This window comes from Mesoplodon densirostris, chromosome 16, assembly GCF_025265405.1.
Source record: "Mesoplodon densirostris isolate mMesDen1 chromosome 16, mMesDen1 primary haplotype, whole genome shotgun sequence".
NCBI classification, from domain to species: domain Eukaryota; kingdom Metazoa; phylum Chordata; class Mammalia; order Artiodactyla; family Ziphiidae; genus Mesoplodon; species Mesoplodon densirostris.
This window is the reverse complement of record NC_082676.1, coordinates 21,560,802-21,583,012: the sequence shown is the minus strand read 5'-3', so window position 1 is coordinate 21,583,012 and position 22,211 is coordinate 21,560,802. Positions and strand designations below refer to the sequence as shown.

General features: G+C 38.3%; 1 protein-coding gene and 1 pseudogene across 2 annotated transcripts in view; both read left to right on the top strand.

Moving 5' to 3' along the window:
- RALGAPB (Ral GTPase activating protein non-catalytic subunit beta) overlaps window positions 1-22,211 on the top strand; it is a 103,470-nt gene that overhangs the window by 47,803 nt on the left and 33,456 nt on the right. The window contains exons 10-18 of one of the 2 annotated variants that reach the window (XM_060120071.1): window positions 3,360-3,561; window positions 6,362-6,529; window positions 7,048-7,162; window positions 7,537-7,684; window positions 10,091-10,155; window positions 11,604-11,733; window positions 13,559-13,680; window positions 18,145-18,327; window positions 19,577-19,728. In XM_060120071.1, coding sequence (XP_059976054.1) covers window positions 3,360-3,561; window positions 6,362-6,529; window positions 7,048-7,162; window positions 7,537-7,684; window positions 10,091-10,155; window positions 11,604-11,733; window positions 13,559-13,680; window positions 18,145-18,327; window positions 19,577-19,728 — 1,285 coding nt within the window. Of the gene's footprint in view, window positions 1-3,359; window positions 3,562-6,361; window positions 6,530-7,047; window positions 7,163-7,536; window positions 7,685-10,090; window positions 10,156-11,603; window positions 11,734-13,546; window positions 13,681-18,144; window positions 18,328-19,576; window positions 19,729-22,211 lie in introns of both variants that reach the window. The other variant, XM_060120069.1, reaches the window with a different exon arrangement.
- LOC132476105 (small ribosomal subunit protein uS3-like) lies at window positions 15,777-17,175 on the top strand (annotated as a pseudogene).

Here is a 22,211-nt window from a genome sequence, read left to right as displayed (position 1 = left end):
AAGTAATTTTGAAAGTTTCCCTACTTGTCCTTTTTATGTTCGTTCTATGAGGTTTGGCTTTTGTCTGGCTTTTGTCTAACACTTCAGGTTAGCCACTTTTTGTTAAACCAGATTCCTTTCAGTAGGTGACCTGGAAGTTCCCTTCATGTCAGCCAGGATAATAATACTGATATAAAGAATTAAACATAATCGACCAGAAATTTATTCATAAGAAGTGTTTTCTTAGATTTTTGACAGCCATTCACTCATTACTACATATAAATATCAGAAAATTTCTGCTTCACAGAAGACTCTAACCTTTTAGGTTTTAGTCTAGAGAACTTTATTTCAAGGGCACACTTTGAAAAATATATTTTCTCTGTAAGTAAATAAGACTGGTGAAGAATTAATAACTCAACCCTGATATCTTCATTTAGATTTTATTACAGAAATGAAATTCTATCTAAATCTGATTTATTTTTGTCATCTTACCATTACACATGGAAAGTAGTGGCATAGGGTGCAGGATGGAAGGATGGGGTACTGCAGAATATACTGAATATTTATGACTGTTTTATAGAGCTGAGCAATAATAATGGCTAGCACTTACTGAGCTGCAGTCACTCTGTGCCAGGCACTATGCTTTATGAATTAATTGTGCTTTATGTAATATAATTAATATTGGTTGGTTGGTAAGAGAAGCACTTTTCCACTGGGGTTGGAAATAACTTGAGATAAAAGGATGCCTAATTGTGTTAGATTATGCGTCTCTAGGAAGAGTGTTAATTTCAAGGATAAAACTAATAAAATGGTCATAAGGGTCTCTGCTTTCTCTCAGAAATGCATTCTTTGTTATTATGTATCATCTCGGAACTAAGGGTCTGTTAGCATTATATACATGTAAATTATTTTGGTTGTTCTTACAAATCTTTAAATAATTTAGAAAAGTAGTACATATAAAGGCATTTTCAGGAATATAATTTGAGATTGCATGATTGAGTTTAGGGATTCCTTTGTTTATTTTGTTCAAATTCAGACACTTTATATTCTACCATTTCCATATTTTATTTGCAAGTTTGACTTATGGATAAGTAAATGTACTTATTTGATGACTAAATGAAAACATTTAAAAAACATTTTGACTTACGTTTTCTTATGTTCATGTGCCTTATATTTTGAGTTTTATGACCCATGTTTATATTTATTAATTTGTATTGTATATTCTAGATTGAGTTAGTCATATTTTTATTTTTTATTTTTATTAGGATACAATTCTTTACAGTGTAACTTTTGGGTATCAAGCTGTTGACACTAAAATCCCTGAATCCAGAGTGGTTCAACCTGCTGCTTCCTTGGTGGGCTTGCTTAAAGGGAATTTATAGATCTTCCCACTCTCTAGGGAGTTTTTAACAGCTTTTCTCACCCTCTTGTGCCAAAAGACAGAAACTAAAATTCAAATCATGTGTGGGCTACAAATTCCTACTTTTAACTCTTACCATTTTCTTTGGTGGGGAAAGGATAGAAGCTCTTCTTCCCCCACCTTGTGTTCAGAGATGAGAAAGGCTGTTGTATTACCCAGGAGATAGGAGGTGTCCAGATAGCTGAATGGGTTAAAGTGCTGTTGGGTGCTACTCTTGAGGTCTTGGGGGTGGTGGGAAGTTTGAGAATACTGATTCTGTTAGTCTGTTCTCTAAGTACTGGCTGCCATCAAGGAATTCTGCCATGTAGTTCACCTCTAAAAATGTTTGCTTCTGTGAACTGGTTAGCTTTAGAGTTACATGACAGTACACTGTGCTTTGTAATTGTAACATTGAGCTGGGAAGGGTTAATGAACTAAAATTTTAATGCACGTTATGGGCAGTTCAAAACCTCAATTTTTTTGTAGTTGTGTAATTTTCTTCGTTCATTGTTTTGCATGATACAAAAATCATAATTTTGGATCTGAATGCACAATTTCCTGTTTTTGAACTAGCTTGTGGTATCATAAAGCTTTTAATCTAACTTTTAAAAAGCTAAAAAGCTTCTTAACTTATTGTAAAATTTCACCATCTTTAAAGTATTTTATAATTACTACTGTCCTTTGATTTGTTTCCATTTATTTCTATTATCTTGCAGCATCTTTTATCCAAATTCTTCTTTCTTATAAATCTTGTAAGTAGGAACCAGAAGCTTCTCCTTAATTGCAGTCATGTTTTTATTTTTTTCATAATTCCATTAAAAATTTTGATTGTCATTGTCTCTTGTAGTTTTTGCACTTGGGAAGAAAAATACTTTTCTGTGTTTTGAATGGGGAAGATTGTTGGCAAAAGCAAATTAATCTGCCTGAATCAGTCCCATTATTTTCGTACACTAGTCTGGTCATGTCATGAATTCCAGGATTTTGCACTAACTGTGTTTTGGCTTTTTTTTTTTTTTTTAATTTAAAGCTTTAAGCGTATTTTTATACAGATTTAGTGTTTGATTTGTATGCATTCTGCATGTAGTGTTTTTCAAATGTATTATTGCTGGATAGCTTATTCAGGACTAAAAATGGCTCATGGGAAGTTGCATAAAGATTTATGCTTGACTCTGCATTCTGTTAAATCTGTTATTACAAATAATTTAAACATTTCATGTAGAGTGATAAAAGATTTCAGAGTGATTTTCAATACACTGTGAAATCGTTTGTTAAAAATAAAAGCAACTTTCGAAGGGCTTCTGTTTCAGTGACAACAAATGACCATGATAATCTTTCTTACCAATCCAATTTTCTGATTTATCAACCTCAAGTTAGCTGCTGTCTGTGGTTGTTAAAATTCATTCTCATTTTGCTTGGTTGGGCGATTCTTTGGTGTGTGTTTTGGAGTTGGGTGGGTGGTGGGAATGCTCTCTCTTCCTCCCTACCCATTTCTTATCCTTACCTTGCCCTCTCCCTAAAGTATACAACCTGGCATGGGATTACCCATTCAATTATGATGTCTGTCTGGGGTAATGTGTAAATTTGCAGTACCTATTTTTCTTAATGTTTAAGCATCATTTTTTTAGGGAGAGAAAAAAACAGAATAAATAATAGAAAAGCCAAATTCTGTGTTATATATCTGTATGTATGTGAATACAGATATATACAGATGTACTCTGCTAATCAGAAATTCAGTTGAAAAATGCATCTTGTAGAATCTGTTAAACTGACAGTACCACTGTAAATTGTTACCCCTTTTCAAAGAAGATTTCAGAGAGCCCTTTAAAAAAAAAAATTAAGACATAATTGCTAAACAAAAGCATTATTGGATTCTATTCAAGTAGCTATTTAATGACACCAACATTTGATCTTTGTGTCCAGGGTCCCATGAGCCTATTTGCATATCAACAAATATAATAAAACCCTCCTTTTTTCTCCCCAGCCATTACAACACAAGCTAGCATGGAGTTTCGACGGAAAGGGTCACAAATGTCCACAGACACCATGGTTTCCAATCCTATGTTTGATGCAAGTGAATTTCCTGATAACTATGAAGCAGGAAGAGCTGAGGCTTGTGGGACACTGTGTAGGATTTTTTGTAGCAAGAAGACTGGAGAAGAGATTCTGCCAGCTTATTTATCCAGGTCTTAGAATTTTTTTTGTTTATTTTTCCATTTATATAGTTGTAATAGTGAAACTATTATAGCATGGCTTAGTAGGTTGAACTGATAAGTAAATGTTGGTTTGAAATACCTGCAAATGTATGTAAGTAACTGAAATTTTTTGCTTGAATTCTTCCTTTTTACCTACCTTACCAGATTTGGTGAGGACCCCAACACCCTTTTTATTTTAGAAGTATTGTTAATTTCATCTTAGATGACGTTTGTTAATTACAGAGAGATTTGAAGGGCCACACTAAATTTTTAATACATTTTTACCACAGTACTAGACAGTATAGATGGTCCAGAAATGTTAGCTGTCAATCCTGCCTCTAAGGAGCTTATTTTCTCAAGTGAGCAAAGCCATGTACACAAGTAACACCAATCCGATAGCAATAGGAAGCTGGTAAGAGAGAGACACAGAAAAAGTGCTATAGGCATTCAGAGGAAGCAGCAGCATACACTTGCCCTGGGGGTTCAGGAAAGAGTTACAGAGGATTGGATGATTGTGCTGGACTTATAAAATGACTAGTATTTAGACTATGTTAACAAGTTGGGTAGGGTCATCCTATCCAAATTTATAACTTCATCCAGTCTTTTTGAATGGCTCTGCCATCCATTCAGTTGCTTATGCCAGAAACTAGGAGTCATTTTAGGCTTCTCTTCTCTCCCTCTGTATCTTTAGATGGTCAGCCGACTCTTGCCTTTCTGCTACTTAACCCTCTTTCTAATCTCTCCACTCTGTCCTCACCATGACACTTCAGGCCTTGTCACTTTTTTGCTAAATTAACTTGTAATGGCCTCCTATTTTTCTTGACTGTCTTTTGCCCTCCTCAACTGATCATTCACACAGCTCCTGAAGTGATACTAATATTAATAAGAACATTCAGGTGTCTGTACATACTAGGTTCTCAGGAGAGAGGATTAAACTGACTCAGAAGGAAAAAGTGTAGAAGAATACAGATGTGAAACAGAATGGTACATGCAGGGAAGTAAGCAGTATCTTAATAGGCACTTGACTTTCAGTAACAGAAAACTCTTTCAATGTGACTTAAGCAAAAGGGGAATGAGTTATGAGAAACTCACGCTGTTGAATACCTTCTAAGGTCAGGACATGCAGCAGGGTCTCACAAAGGGCAGGAACCAGGAGCTAGAAAATGTTCAGGGGCCAAAACAACTTTCCCCCTTTTTGTTTCTCTGTCATCATGGTCTCCCAGAACTGCTTCATTCTTCTCTTACCTGCAGATCATGTTCTTATATTGTAGTATGCTTCTAAGTTCAAATTTCCATGACCTTTGTGTAGGTGACCAGCAGGGCCAGTTAGCATTCTGAATCCTACTTTCAGATTCCTGAGAAAGAGGATCTGATTAATCAGGTGTCTACCTCTGGTCTAATCAGCTACAGCTGTGAAGGTGGGTCACATTGGATACTGGCACCCCATATGGTGGGGGCACATTTCTTAGGAGGGAGACGATAGGTTGGGACGATACTCCAAACGGTATCAACAGCAGTAAGGGAGAAGGCTGTGAACACGAGCCTTCCATCTGGCCCATAAGATTGGATGGGTGGTAGTGTGACTGAAGAGTGGATTTGTGACGGGGGCCAAGGATGGGGTTAGTGTTGAACCTGTTGAATTTGAGGTGCCTGCGGGCTATTTATCAACAAATATTTATTAAGTTCCTACTTTGTGCCAGTCGCTGTGCACAGGGAGTACTAGAGTAATCAGTAGACATGTCCTGCCCTCAGGTCTCCAGTATGCTTTTGGCTAGTAGATCTGGAGCTAGAGACTGATTTGATTATGTTTGGTGGCTTAAGTAGTGTTTAAAACCAGGCTAGTAAAAGAGATAGCTTAGAGAACTGAGGTTGGCAGCCTGAGGAACCCCAGTGTTAGGAGGCACGTGGAGTAAGAAGATCTGTTAAAGGAACTAGCCATAGAAGTCAGAGAAGAATTAAGAGCAGAAGGGAGTAATCAAAGGGTTGAATGCTTTAAAAAGGCAAAGTTAAGACTTAGACATGTCTTTTGGATTTAGCAATTGAGAGGCCATTGGTTATTTGCTATAACATGGTTTTAGTTGAGTTCTAGAAAGAGAAGATAGATTGAAATGGGTTGAGCAGTGACCAGGAGGTTAGGAAGTTGTTTCTGAGGAGGTTTGTGGAGAAGGGTACCTTACAGCAGCAGAAGAGTATACTAGTATAGTTGCTTTTGAATGATGGAAGATTGAATGCTTAGTTCATTGGGGGTTAGGGGAGGATGTTGAAAGTAAGGTATGTTCAAGTACATTCCTAAAAGGATTCTTATTCAGAGTGACCTTCATGTCGTGGTGAATACAGGGTCGAATGAGGTTTCTTTCTTTCATTGTGCCCCCAAAAATAATGGGGGAGGGGGAAAGGGACACAACACACTTTTTTTCAGGAATTACGAAACACTACAAAATTTTACTGACATGGAAATCAATTCAGTAATTCCTCCAGCTTATTGATAATTACTGCAGCCTTTTGTTTTTATCAGTAGTTACTTCATTTGCAGGCACCTGTAACTGAATTGCAAGGCTTAAAACTTCAAGAAAGTGTAATAGACATTAATCTTTTTTTTCTTTTGATTAGGAAATATAACTTGGTTCTTAGTGTATTTGATTCTGAATTGTTCTAACTCCAGTAATACATTTTAAAGGATAGAAGTAGTGAAGATTGGAAATAGACTTTAAGATGACTGTGTAGAAAATATTAATAATTATGAAAACAATTGATCAGCAGTTTGTTTAAAATTTTTTTCTTGCTTTCCTAGATTTTACATGCTTTTAATTCAAGGTTTGCAGATAACTGATTATGTGTGCCATCCTGTCTTGGCCAGCGTTATTCTAAACTCCCCTCCTTTGTTCTGCTGTGACTTGAAAGGGATTGATGTTGTGGTTCCTTACTTTATTTCAGCTCTTGAAACCATTTTGCCCGACAGGTAAGCTTTCATTCTGTACTAATATGTCAGTTGTCGGTTTTGGCCTGGTCTGTTTTGGTGCTTCCACCCCAGTTTCCCAATTTATCCTGTCCAGTTGTCTTCATAGCCCAAGGGGACTCAGGCCATATTAAATGAGTGTAGAACATCCAGGCCTACCTCGTCCCTGAACTCTTTCAGTTCTCTTTGTCCACGGGCGTGTTGAATCCTTCTTGGTCTGGTCTAGAGGGGTAAGAATAGCCCCAGCCCAGAGGTCTTTTATGGAGTAGGCCTTACATTTAAAATCAATCAATCAGTCAGATTCTAGTTTAATTCCATTACAGTTTAACATAGAGATTCTCTATCACACACACACAGATTGCAGAATATGAACTCAGTGGAAAGTAGTTACTGCATTCTTTATAAAACCAAACCCAGTGCGTGTATTATAAAAAATTGGCATAATGTATATTTGGCAATAGCTAAAAACGTACTTTAGTTCAGAAATACTAATAGCTATCTTTTTTTTTTTTTTTTGGCAGAGAACTCTCAAAATTCAAAAGCTATGTAAGTCCAACAGAATTGAGAAGATCTTCCATTAATATCCTGCTCTCTTTGTTGCCCCTCCCACATCACTTTGGCACAGTCAAATCCGAGGTAGTTTTATTAAAGTTTTTTATATTCTGTATTCTCTTTTGTGTGTTAATTCACGTCAAATTATTTTTTTAAATGGAACAGGAGCTTTAAAAAATTTTTTCAAATTATTTCAAGTGAATCAACAAAGTTGATTTGTTGAGGTATTTCTTCTGTCAGTGAGCCAGCATGCCCTTGGCCTACCATTTCAAGTGGTGATGGGCTGGTGATGTCTGATCTCATATGTTGTGTGAGTTAGTGACACACTTAGCACAGTGGCTAATATTAGACTGCAAGCCTTGCTTGTTAGACTGGTCTATGTGTCCACTGTAGCAGTTCCTACATGGGCGTAGTGTACCACAGCAGACGATGTTAAATGTTATTTGTTTCTTCCGTAGGTGGTCCTGGAAGGAAAATTTAGTAATGATGACAGCTCTTCTTATGATAAACCAATAACTTTTTTGTCACTGAAGTTGAGACTTGTGAATATACTAATAGGTGCCTTGCAAACGGAAACGGACCCCAACAACACTCAAATGATACTAGGTTTGTGTTCACATGTTTTTTTATAAGTGAAAACCCAGGTGGTATGTTGACCTCAGGCATGTTGAGGAGGCAGGGGTCAGGGATGGGAACCTAAGCATAATATAGCCCTACTTATTCTGAATCAGAGGCAGAATTTGTTTGCTTTTATATGTGAAAATTTTTGAAGGGGTGAGATGAGGGAAGGAAAGCATCCTAGTTGTCTTGGTAGGTCATGTTGGCTTAGTTTTATTTGTGTTCTTCATTTTTCTCTTTCCCTCTTGTCCTTCCTCTCTCCTTCTCTCCCCTTCCCTCCCCTTCTTCTCCCCTTCCCTCTCTTCTCTCTCCTTTCTGTCTTCATTACTTCTGCCTCTGCCTCCTGCCTATTAAGTACATGTGAAAATATTTGGAGTTGGGTGTAATTCTGGAAGCCATGTTTGAACATGCCAAGAGGAGATTGAGGAGTAGCTGTTGCTGTGCCTCCTCCCTTTTTCCTTATTATTTCCTGTTGGTTTTCTAATCATACTGACTCTTTGTCTTAAATGGCTCCTTATTATTATTGCCACTTACATATTTTAAACACTTACCACCTCTCAGCTTGGTTACTGAAGCTGTCTCTCACTGTACTTCTGGTTTTTTTATCAAAGCCAAGGGCATGGTCCTATGTGCAGATACTCCAAGGAGAAAGAAGAGAATGGCATGGCTTTTATCCTTGAGCAAGTCTCATTGCAGAGGTTGGAACACCTTCACAGAGTACTCAGATAACAGCAGAAGGCAGTGCTGATTGCATATCATGTTGAGTGTCTTCAGGGTTGAGAAAGAAGAAACCAAAAGAGCAAGGAAACTTCATAGAGGGAAGTGGAAGTTAAATTGGATCTTGTAGGGCAGGATTTGAATAGGCGCCAGTGAGGTTAGAATTTCATTCCAGGAGAGGAAATGACAAGGCCAGAGCATTGGTGGTGGCAGTAGTGGTTGGAGTGGCTACTCAGGAAGTATAGTATGTTATGCGGCAAGAGAGGGGAATAAACAGGGAAGAGTAAATCCTTTCATTTTGGAAAGGAGTTGAAGGAACAGAGGTTAAATCTCGATCTGAGAGAGCCTCCAAATTGTACTTCTTTAGGTTATTCAAATAACATCACTTGAAATCAGATAATTTCTACAGTTGATAGAGTATTTAGTTCTGCTTTATCCTTGTTCTGAAGACGCTCCCTATGTGTGTTCCAAGGAAGAATCAGTTGTCGGTCTTGCCATAGATTGGCAAAGCTGTGTCTGTCCTCTTTATCCATAGTGCACAAGAGCACTCCCCCACTGGGATGAGAAGCAGTGTGCTAGGCTCACTATCTTGTTTCTGTCCTAGTCTTTCTAGGGCTATGAGTTCCTTGGGAATAAATACATGCAGCTTGCCTTCAGAATATGCAGCCATGGGCGAACCCTAAACCATTTGTAAAAAGCAGTTGGTCAGAAAGATATAGCTGTGATTTTTATTTTGTTATTTTATATTGAAAAGATCAGGGCTTCCCTGGTGGCGCGGCGGTTAAGAATCTGCCTGCCAATGCAAGGGACATGGGTTCAAGCCCTGATCCGGGAAGATCCCACATGCCAAGGAGCAACTAAGCCCGTGCGCCATAACTACTGAGCCTGTGTGCCACAACTACTGAGCCCGCGTGCTACAACTACTGAAGCCAGTGTGCCTAGAGCCCGTGCTCTGCCACAAGAGAAGCCACTGCAATGAGAAGCCCACGCACCGCAACTAGAGAAAGCCCGCGTGCAGCAACAAAGACCCAGTGCGGCCAAAAATAAATTTAAAAAAAAAGTAAATTTATTAAAAAAAGAAAAAGGAAAGATCAGAATCTGGTTTTAAAAGTATTGCATAATATTTTTCTTAGTTTATATTACCCTCGAAATTGAGATGTTTACATCTGGTCTTTCACACCAATTAAAAAATACCTTCAGATTTTTTTTGACCTTCAGATTTATTTTAGGAAAACGTTATTTTAAAATTTGGGGGAGAGATCAGAAGATTAGGTCATTTCTAAAGAATATCTTTTCTGACCAACCAGTAGATTTATTAGTAATTTTATGGAACTTTCAGGAATACTCAGCTAAAGTAATATTCTTTTTTTTTTTTTTTTTTTTTTTTTTTTTGCTGTATGCGGGCCTCTCACTGTTGTGGCCTCTCCCGTTGCGGAGCACAGGCTCCGGATGCGCAGGCCCAGCGGCCATGGCTCACGGGCCCAGCCGCTCCGCGGCATATGGGATCCTCCCAGACCGGGGCACGAACCCGTATCCCCTGCATCGGCAGGCGGACTCTCAACCACTGCGCCACCAGGGAGGCCCTAAAGTAATATTCTTATCTCTGTATTAATGGAGATGTTTTAGCCATTTTAGTATTCTTGTCATGTATTTAAATGTATTTTTTTGTTGTTTCAGGGGCAATGTTAAATATTGTTCAAGATTCAGCACTCTTAGAAGCCATTGGTTGCCAGATGGAGATGGTAAGAGGCATACAACATGTAATTTGTCAGAGAATATCAACTTCTGTTTTTATGTAAATTATATTCCAAAATGTCTGTCCTTGTGTTTTTTTTTTTTTTTTTTTTTTTTTTTGCGGTACGCGGGCCTCTCACTGTTGTGGCCTCTCCCGTTGTGGAGCACAGGCTCCGGACGCGCAGGCTCAACAGCCATGGCTCACGGGCCCAGCCGCTCCGCGGCATGTGGGATCCTCCCAGACCGGGGCACGAACCCGTGTCCCCTGCATCGGCAGGCGGACTCTCAACCACTGCGCCACCAGGGAAGCCCTGTCCTTGTGTTTTTTAAAGGCATTTGTTTGTAAATTCAGCTCACTGATTCAGAAAGGATCCTTTTTAAAATATCTATTTTGAGGTTTCTTACCTTTCAGTGCCTCATCAGGTCCCTGAGAGATTCTGCATGAGAGAAATTCCAGCTAAACACTGTCTTTATTCCTGGACAGTGTTTACTTAAAGCTCTTACTTCTTTTGCTGTGTTGGTGAATTGGCTTGAATAATCTAGGAAAAGCCCCCTACTCCATAATTCCTTGTATCCCTTGTAGATCTAGTGTTGGCTGTAAACAGCATCTAGTTTATTCTTTTCTATCTCATCAGCTCTTTCTGGCCCCTCTAGACCAAAGTTTGAAGACCCCCGCAAAGCACCAATGCTTCTAAATCAAAAAAACTTTCCAGAGACTCCCAGTTCCCCCTGCTTCTGTCTTCAAGATATGTGATCCCTTTACCTGGAGTAGAGGTGGGGCAGTGGGTGGGTGGGGAATTAATAGAGTATACTGGTGTGAGATGGGTGGATGTTGGATGGGTGATCAAGTTATTATTAAGGAAACTATGTTCATGTCCCAGTAGGTGGCTAATAACAGTCACCTTATCTGGATAAAATGAATTGTGTTTGTAGGGGAAGAAAATGAGGAATGTCTTTAACAGACACCTTTGTTAGCCCCTATACGTACAGGAGTTAATCTTTGTACTAATCATATGTTTTATTGTTTGTGTTTTATCATATAACTACATTTGAAAGTTGTTGTTTGTTTATTTGTGTTGTTTGGTTTTTTTTTTAAGATTGTATTCCTGTTCTGATGTTTTGCTTGGGAGGCACTAGGGTATTTCTTTAAGGACCCAGAGTCATTAGCTAGTGAAGTCTAGTGAAGATGGAAAAGGTCTGGCCCTTTTAAACAGCATCAAAGAAAACTCCAGAATGGGCACCCTCTAATCATCAGACCCTTGATACCTCCAATAGGTGGTTATGCGAAAACACCACAGCAGTTTTAATCCTTTGTCAATTTTTATCTGTGTATCAGTTTGTGCTGTTTAGCTGGCACCTTCCATTTTATCAACATGGCTTTAGTGATTGACCTCTGTCTATACTTGTAAACTGTGGGTCTAGCTGTCAAATATTTGATTCATTTTTATTTGACTAGGGTGGTGGAGAAAATAACTTGAAGAGTCATAGTCGCACGAATAGTGGTATTAGTTCAGCAAGTGGTGGAAGCACGGAGCCCACAACTCCTGACAGTGAAAGACCTGCTCAGGCTCTTCTAAGAGATTATGGTAATCCATGTTTGTTTTTTTTTTTTTTGAAATCTAAAGTTTATAGAATAACTTTTAATGCACAGATATACAAAACAAACAAGCAAAGAAATTTTAAACCAGATTTTAAGTTCATGACTTTTATGTATCTAAGTGTAACAGAGAGGCTATTAGTCCAAGACATTAAGAAAAAGAAAACATTTAGCTCTGTAGCTTTTAGTAGTTGGATTTTGCGTGGTTTCTTAGATTTTATAAGTGATTATAATGTGTGGTTAGGGAACATTTCTGAATTCTGTACCAGGTGCTAGTAGTACAGAGTCAAATAGGATTTACGCTCTGCCTCAGAGTCTAATGGCAGAGTCAGCCAGTATACCCGATTTTGCAGTGTGGTAAGGGTGGGTGATGGTTTATGCATTAGACGGCAACTCAGAGGAGAGTCTGTCTTTGTGTTTGAAGGCTATATAGCCTACTTTATCTGGTTAGATTCTTCAGTCACAAAATGTAAGGAAGAGTAAGGAAACACTTGCCATTAGAGCATCCTATTCAATAATGTCCTTTATCCTGGGCAGTTACTTCATGGGTTCTGTGAGTTTATGGGTGCCTTTATGTTTTTACACATAAATACTAATGGTGTATTGAATCTGTGAGTATTAATCCAACTAGATTGGAATGAAATCTAGCTCCTTAGATGTGAGCTTAATTTTTTTAATCATTTGGAGAGTTCATGAGCCCAGGAGTCCAGACATATTTCAGTGATTTAAGTTTGTTTTAAGTATCCTTCAACATGTCAGATACATAAGGTCATTCATTATGTGGCTATTAAACACATTTAAATATTGCATTTATGAAGAAGTTATTTGAATTGCTATCTTACTCATTATGCTTGTGGATTTAAGTGTAGGTGAAAATTTGTTTTATTTTTCATGTTTCTAAGACACTTTTAAACTAAAGAAATTTTCGCATTATTATGTGTTCTAATATAAATGTTTGAAGTGGTTATTGTTTGTTTCAGTATTTTGAACTGGTGTTAGTGAGTTCTGCTTGTAATGTCATAAAATATTTTTCCTAAGAAATCCAGATATGTGTTAGTGTCGCATGAATGTCTCTCTTTAATGATCATTCCTTTTTTTGTTGTCACTGCCCTCTTTCTGATAGGATCGACAGGTATAATGTCCCTAAAGCTTCCTTTATAAATTCAATTTAATTTGTCCTAATTTATTATTAACTAAGTAGTAATTACTTTTAAATATAGAATTGGAGGCTAAATAAAAACACAATAACTTGGTTATGTAATTTTTTAGAAGTATTAAAGTTGTCTTAGAGAATTCAATATTAAAATTTGTTTGAAAAGGGATTGCATGTAACTTTTGGTGGTTTAAACCCTGAAAATAATTTCAGTAGATGCTTTAGGATAATTCCCAGCATCTGAGGAGATTCTAGAATTTGAATTCTTTCTCTATAAAATTCCAAAGAAATAATTGATAGCCTTTTCATTGTTTTGCTTTTTTTAAAAAAAAATGTTAATTTAGACATTTTAAGATTTACATTGTTATAAAAATGATACTGAAACTTTCAAATCCCAGTGGATGTCTGTATGAAAGTACATGAGCTGGGAGCTAGAAGCTGCTCTGGTCCAGTGTGTGTGCCCTGTGCACTGTTGTTCAGTCAGGCTTGATGCTCAGGCCAGTGGGGCGGGGAGCATAGCACTGTGTGGGTGCCCATCATGCTCACTGTGGCTGCTGTGGTCTGTGCCTAGTGGAATGCTGTGCTTCTCGTTACTAATGCTTAGTTGTTTTCCCTCCCTGTGGGATGTGGCATTGGGGTTATATCCTAGCTCTTAATACAGATTCAGCTGCTGGGCTCCTGATTCGCAGCATTCATCTCGTCACCCAAAGACTCAACTCCCAGTGGCGGCAAGACATGAGCATATCACTGGCAGCTCTAGAGCTCCTCTCTGGCCTGGCGAAGGTGAGAAGGACAATCCATTTATTTTAGCCCAGTGACCTTGGACCATGGCTCTTTTTTCTGTATCTCCTGACCCCTTCTTGGGGTATTGCGGTGTTGGTTATATTCAATGCAGTTGATATCAAGGTGTGCAGAAATGAGCCTCCAAGTGAGATTTTACAAAATGATCTTTACTATTTTGTTTAATAGGTTCAAAGAGTGTGAATGATATTTTTTGCTGTTAAATTACTGGAAACATTTCAATACTTGCTATTCATTTGTACATAATAATAGAATACCTGTTGATTTATACCTGTTGATTTTGTATTTGCTTATAATACCCTTAAATTTTCAACAACATTTTGTGCCATTGTAAGTTCATCTAACTTCAATGAACAAATGCAGATTTGGCAACAAAAGAAAAGCTTATCCTAAAATATGCCATTTGGGACTACCTGTGATTCTTCCATCTTCCATTATCAGAGATAAGTGAAAATTGGCTGTATTTTCAAATTTCTTTCATAGGTCTTTTTCAGTTTTGTGGAACCTTAGAGCTGGGTGTCTGTTTGCATTTCTCTAAGTATTTTCTTTTTTTTTTGCTGAGGTGAAATTCACATAACATAAAATTATCCTTTTAAAGTGAACAATTCAGTGCCTATTAGTACTTTCACCGTGTTGTGCAACCACCACCTCTATCTAGTTCCAAAACATTTATAACCCCAGAAGAACCCTGTACCCATTAAGCGGTTGTTTCCTGGTCTCCGTTTCCCCTAATCCCTAACAACCACCAATCTGCATTCTGTCTCTATGGATTTACCTATTTTGGATATTTCTTATAAATTAAATCATACAACCTATGAACTTTTATGTATGGCTTCCTTCACTTAATATGTTTTTGAGGTTGATGTATATTGTAGAGTCTGTCACAACTTCATTCCATTTTATGGTTGAATGATATTCCATTATATTTATGTACCAATTTGTCTGTTCCTCTGTTGCACATTTGGGCTGTTTCTACCTTTTGGCTATTGTGAATAGTGCTGCTATGAACATGGACATACATGTGTTTATTTGAATACCAATTTTCAGTTGTTTTGGGTATATACCTAGGAGTGGAATTGCTGGGTCATATGGTAATTCTATATTTAACTTTTTGAGGAGCTGCCAAACTGTTGTCCACAGCAACTGAATCACTTTACGTTTCCACCAGTGATATAGGAGGGTTCCAATTTCTCTACTAACATCTTCACTAACATCTAAATGTTTTCTTATCTGTAAAATGGGCAGGATTATCTTGCGTGTGTGTATGTATGTGTGTGTGTGTATATATATATATATATATATATATATATATATGTATATATGTATATGTATATATCTATCTTGTATAACACCTGGTGATGTGAGGATGAAATGAAATGAAATATATAGAACACTTTGTAAACACAAAGGTGATGTACACACATAAGGTGATATTGTCTGAGATAAAATTTAAGCCCTCGTTTTACAGATGAGGGGGCAGGTAAACAGAGGCTGTGACTTACCTAAGTCATGAGAGACAAAATAAGCAAGTCACCACCACTTACAGCTTACCTTTACCTCAGAGATTCTCAAGGATAGATGAAATGGCCATAGTTTTGTGAGGAGCAGTATTGATGCAGAAGGTAAGAATAGCCATTTGTGAGACATGCAGGACCATACTGTCTTTGAGAGCAAGGTACTGTTGCCTGTGACCTTGAGTACACTTGCAGTGGTAAGGAATAATTAGTCCTAGATGGAGTGCTCTCTGGACCTAACAAACCATAAAGGGCTAACACTATGTGATTTCAAGACTTGCTGTATAAAGCTATGGTAATCAAAACAGTCTGGTATTGGTATAGGGTTAGACACCTAGATCAACAGTGTAGTATATAGGGAGTCCAGAAATAGATCCACACATGTGTGGACATCTGATTTTTGACAAAGGTACCACAATAATTCAAAGGAGAAAGGATAGTCTTTTCAACAAATGGTGCTGGAACAATATTCATATACAAAAAAAAAGAACTTTGATTCATACTTTGTACTATGTACAAAAATTACCTCAAAATGGATTGTAGACCTACATATAAAACCAAAACTCTAAACTTCTAGAAGAAATAATGGGAGAAAAATCTTTATTGGTTGTACAGAGATTTGGGTTATACAAAGATTTCTTAGATATTATACCATAGAGGAACAGACTATTAAATTGGACTTTATTAAAATTAAAAACTACCATTCTTCAAAAAATACTGTTAAGAGAATGAGATGACAAGTCACAGATTGGGAGAAAATCTTTACAGAGTATGTATGTGGTGAGGGACCTGTATCCAGATCATATAAAGAATTCTCAAAACTCAGTAATAGCCTTTCATTTTGGTGGTGTGCAGTAGTAACATGGTGGTGAAAATTTCCAAGAAGAGGATGTTTGTTGTTGATGGCTTTTTCAGAATTAAACTGAATGAGTTCTCACTCAGAGGCTGGCTGAAGATGACTGCTCTGGAATTGAGGTCTGAATTATACCAACCAGGACAGAAATCATTACCTTGGCCTTCAGGAGCAGAATGTTCTTGGTGAGAAGAGTCCAGGAATTGACTGATGTAGTTCAGAAGAAGTGTGGATTCCCTGAGGGCTACGTAGAGCTCTGTGCTGAAAAGGTGGCCACACGAGGTCTGTGTGCCATTGCCCAGACAGAACCTCTGCATTACAAACTGCTAGGAGGGCTGGCTCTGCAGAGAGCCTGCTGTGGGGTGCTGCAGTTCATCATGGAGAGGGGGGCCAAGGGCTACAGGGTCATGGATGTCAGGGAAACTCCAAGGACAGAGGGCTGAATCCATGAAGTTTCTGGATGGTGTGATGATCCACAGTGGGGACCCCGTTAACTACTATATTGATACCCCTGTGTGTCAGTGTTGTGCTGGGCATCAGAGTGAAGATCATCTTGTCCTGGGATCCAAGTGGTAAGACTGGCCCTAAGAAGCCCCTTTCTGACCACATGAACATTGTGGACTCTAAGGATGAGATATTATCCATCATTTCCATCTTGGGACAGAAGGATAGGAAGCCAGAACTACCTGCCATGCTCGAGCCAGTCCCCACTGCATAACGTGGTCTTCTTGGCACCTGGATACGGAGTCTGGATGTTGCTTTGTAAAGACCTTTAATACAGTCTTTTGAAAAGACAGTATAACAATGACAGCAAAAGCCCTCAATAATACAACAAACAACCCAGTTTTAAAATGGGCAAAAGATTGGACAGATATTTTACCAAAGAAGATATACTGATGGCAAATAAGCACATGAAAAGATGCTCATTATCATTACTTAGTAGGGAAATGCAATTAAAATCACAGTGAGATACCACTCCATACCTTTTAGGATGGTTAAAATTTAAAAGACTGACCATACCAAATGTTTGGTGATGATGTAGAAGAATTGGAGCTCTCATATACTGTTGAAGGGAATGTTAAATGGTGCAACCATTTTAGAAAACAGCTTTGCAGGTCCTTAAAAAACTAAACATGCATCTATCATATGATTCAATCAGTCCACTCCTAGAAAATAAGAGAGCATATACGTGTACAAAGACTTGTACCTGAATGTTTATAGCAGCTTTATTTGTAATATTCAGAAGCTGGAAACAATCCAAATGCAACAGGTGACTGTATAAATTAATTGTGATATAATCCATATAATGGAATACTACTCAGCAATAAAAAGGAATGAAAAACTGATACACACAAAAATGTGGATAAATGTCAAAATAATTGTGCTGAGTAAAAGAAGCCAGACTGTCCCCCCGACCCCCACCAAATAGTGCAGGACTCTATGATTTTATTTATATAGAACTCTAGAAAATGCAAGTTAATCTATAGTGACAGCAAATCAGCAGTAACCTAGGGAGGGGGCAAAAAGGAGTGAGAGGAAGGATTACAAAGGTGCATGAGATTTTGAGGGGTGATGAATATATCCACCGTCTTGATTGTTGTGATAGTTCACAGGTGTATACTTAGGCTGAAATTTATCAAATTTTACACTTTAAATATATGTAGTTTACTGTATGTTAATTATACCTCCGGGCAGCTGCACAGAACTTTGTAACCCATAGAGCATTGCTGTGGGGTTGGGTTAGGGGACTTAAAAAATGTGCACATGTTCCATTGCCAGCTATTCTTGTGATTTGTGGCAGTGATGAGTAGCTGCACCCCAGGAGTTTAGGTTTTAGAGCATGAAAAAGTATGCTAAAGTGAAATACTGTTTTAAGGTTTGAAAAATGCCCTCTATTTTTATAGAGTAGTGTATGATAATGCATCTGAAATGTTATGTTCTTTTATATAAATAATACTTTAAAAAGCAAGGCTTCCTGTGGTGTGTCATATTCTCAGAAAGGCTGGGCCTCAGTGTTGAGGCTTTGACATTGGTACAGTGGTTCCTGGCTAACTGTGTTCACCGTACGAATACGCTCAGGTGAAGGTGATGGTTGACTCAGGTGACCGGAAGCGCGCCATCAGTTCCGTGTGCAGCTACATTGTGTACCAGTGTAGTCGGCCAGCTCCTCTTCACTCCCGGGATCTTCACTCCATGATAGTGGCAGCTTTTCAGTGTCTCTGTGTCTGGCTGACAGAGCACCCTGATATGCTTGATGAAAAGGTTAGTCTACTAGATCTTAAACAGTAAATAGAAACACAAATGTATGTTGGAAAATATCTTTTGAAAGAGAATATCTAAATGTAAATACAACGTTGCATACTTTAAACTGAATATACTTGTTATATTTCAGGAGAACACTTGTCCTAGTGAGCATAATTCAAAAACTGTCATCGTACTTATACAGTTGACCCTTGAACAATATGGAGTTGAACTGTGTGAGTCCACTTATATGCACATTTTTAAAAATAGTAAATACTACACTATTACATGATTCCTGATTGGTTGAACCCATGAGTGTGGAACTGTGGATAAGGAGGAACCGCATATATGGATGGCTGATATACATGGTGGATTTTTGACTGAACTGAGGGTCAACGCCTCTAACCCCCATGTTGTTCAGGGGTCAACTTTTATTTGGTTGCAAATTAACTCATAGAGAAGTTCTTTTCAAAGATGGGGCTTTGAATAATTTATCTGTGAACTGTCAAAAGAGATGGCCAATAGGTACTTTGGTCACCTGTCATCAAACCAAGAAGGGCAGTTGATAGCCAGGCTGCAAACCTAGAGCACTGCTTGTTCATAAAGGTTGCTTGTATCTAAAAATTTCATTCACACACGTTTCTTTCTTTTCAAGTAGACACAGATATCTAGACTGCTTTCTCTACCATTGTTCCATGTAATACTTTTCTTATGGGAAGGCAGACAGTTACAGAGAATTCACAGTGTAAATAAAAGAAGAGATACCAGGTTTATTGGAAAATTATAGAGAGTTTTATATAGTTTTTTAAAAATAATACTGTTGATTAACTCTTAGTCATTTTCATGATGACTTGTAAAGTTATCATACCAGAAATTGCTTTAAAATGTCAATAACCTATGAGCTTCCCTTTGGATAATGTAACATATTTTACACCATGTAGGTTTAACTGAATTACTGTTACATCTCTTTCACTGGGCCTTTCACGATTTACAGTCCATGGTAATTTTACAAGAATTGTGACTGATAAAATTGAAATGAATTTATCATTACTTATTATCTGAATCTCAACACTCAAATTTAGTTCTTTAAAGAACAGTGGGGGGGAACAAGTTTATTTTATTAAATTATTATGAAGTTAATATATACCTATTCAAGAAAATGAGAAATTAGAGTCCCACCACCAAAACACACCCATATCGACACTTTCATGTATTGTCGTCTCATAAAATAGGTGTATTACAAAAGCTAATCTGCTTTTCCTTTTTCTAGGACTGTCTTAAGGAAGTGCTGGAGATTGTGGAACTGGGTATTTCAGGAAGCAAGTCCAAGAACAGTGAGCAAGAGGTCAAGTACAAAGGAGATAAGGAGCCAAACCCTGCATCTATGAGGGTAAAGGATGCTGCTGAAGCCACCCTAACATGGTATGAAAGTGACTGCACAGGGATTGTGCCTAAGAGTTAGATGGGATTAGATGTGATCCTGTGTTGTTTCATCTCCCCAGTTGTTCAGCATTAAGTGACACAACCCCATTTAGGATACTGTTTCTCCAGAAATAAAATGGAAAAGAAAATCTTGTTTTTTGGACCAAAGGAAACCAGGAACTTGGGGCTGAGAGTTTGGGTCCTTGTTTTTCTATGCTGGTTGTTAGTTAATTCAAGTCATAGCATTTTAGAGCTGGAAAGGATCTTGGAGAGCCTTACCCACCCCCTCACTTTGATGGCTGAGTCCAGAGACAGGGTATGTCCATGGTCACACCATTAGGTCTCCTACTTGCCAGCTCAGTGGTTTGTATTCTCTGCTATACCATTTATATTACATGTTACAGGTTCATTCCGCAAGATTTATAAACTTTCTCTTATGAACTGGTAATAGGATTGTAAAGATAAATCAGATTCAGTTATCACCGTCAAAGAGCTTCTTGTCTAGTAAGGAAGATAAGATGTGAACACAAATATCTATAATGCTAGTTAGATTAAATGCTCTAAGAGAAGAGGTACAAATGAAATGCTGGGGTGTTGGAAGGAGGAAATGAATACTTCCGGATTTGGGGAAATCAAAATAAGATTCCTAAGGAAAATGACATTGACCTGATTCGTAGAGAATGGATAAAGTTTGAGCCATAAGTCAGATTGCAGGGTGGTTAGGCAGCAAGAGAAGACTCCTACGTCAAGCAATTTGGTAGTGAAGGGACAGAGACAGGTTGGTATCTTGAAAAAGTATTAGAGAGAATTGAAAGAGTGTGTTTGGCCAGTTAGTGAGCAGAGTAGAAAGAGGGAAGAAAGGCAATTTATCAACTGAAAGGAAGAGGTAGGTGGAGAAGATTAGGTGGAATTGGTACAGATGGAAAGATGAGGCTTATGAAAGGGTAAATGTGGATGAGACCCCAGAACAACATAAAAACAGAAACGAGGAATGTCAAGTCAGTCTGGGTTGGCTCATCTTGGTCTTCTTAGTAAAGTGGTAGGTAAGACAGCTTGTAGATTTGTATGTAAATCAGCCCTTACCAAGATCCCAGAATCTTTTATGAGTTTTGTGACCTGTTGAAAGTTTCACACTAAAGTGTGCACAATAAAATGGGGTTTATTTCAGTTCCTCATGGGCTTAGGTCATTCAGTAAATTTTCAGAAGCACACTTGCTTTAGTTCAGTCCTGCTCACTATGCTAATGATGGGCTTTCATTGACTTTGTGGAGGTTTGGCTAATAGCTAGAAAATTAGAAAAATGCGATTGAGTACTAGAAATAATAGAAGTCCAAAGAAAAGACCTGTGTGGGCTGGGGTGGACTTAAAAGCATTATTAAAAAACTAAGACTTGATGTGTGTACATTGAAGAGTAAGGGATATGGAGAAAGGGGGAAGGACATTTCTCACTGGGACTCTGCATTATATAAAAATAAGTTTGCTCCATCCTAGGCTGGATGGGACATTCCATTGAGAATATGATTGGCAGTGAGGATCGGATATGAGCTCAGAATAAGTAGAGAGTCCTGGGATGCTTCCAGGGCTAGCCAGTAGTTATCCAGGTGGCTCATCTGTCTTATCTCTGCTGGCAACTCTACAAAAGGCATCTTCAGTTTTAAGTCTTGAAGAGGGCCCTGAAGAGTCATCATGAAACATATCCAAATCACATTTTCTCTGTTCCCTCACAATTACAGCTTTATGTCAGTATCATTGCTGTTTTCCAGTTATGCAAACACAGAACTTTGACTCATTTTCTGATTTATCTCTGCTTTATCTGTTATTCCCCATATGAAGCCAGTGACTGAGTCCAATAGACTTGACTTTTGAAAGTATTTCCTCCATTTGTTCTGACCTCAGATAGCATTCCCAGTCCAGGCCCTTATCACTTCTTGCCTGATTTCCCTGTTTTCAGTCTCTCACACTTTTCATTTTGCATTCATTTGCATGAGTTGCTGAACTCATCATCTTAGGTACTGTGCTTATTCTGCTGCTTGAGTGATTGAAAACTGAATAGATTGCTGTTTACTGCGATGTGGTGTGAAATTTTTGGTCTCTTCAAAGCCCTCCTTGAGTCCCCACTCAAACTGTCTGATCTTTCCCAGCACATCCCTTCTGCCACAGCTGGCAGGCCACTTGTGGCTGTGAAGTGCACATGTTCATACCTGTCTGTATACTTGCCCTGGGTTTCAGGACTTCCCTCTTCTCTTGGCCACATCCTCCATTGTTCGGTGCTCACATCATATCCACTACTTCTGTGGACCTTCTTTGGTCATTCTGCTTCTTTTCCACACCTCTGTGCTCAATTAGTCTGACCTTACCACACTGCATGAGTTCTACAGTGTCATGATCACACCTGGTTATATTTGATAACATGCTAGTGTACCTCCCCAACCTGGGTAAAGACCACATTTCCCTCTTCACACCCCTCACAGTGCTGAGCACAC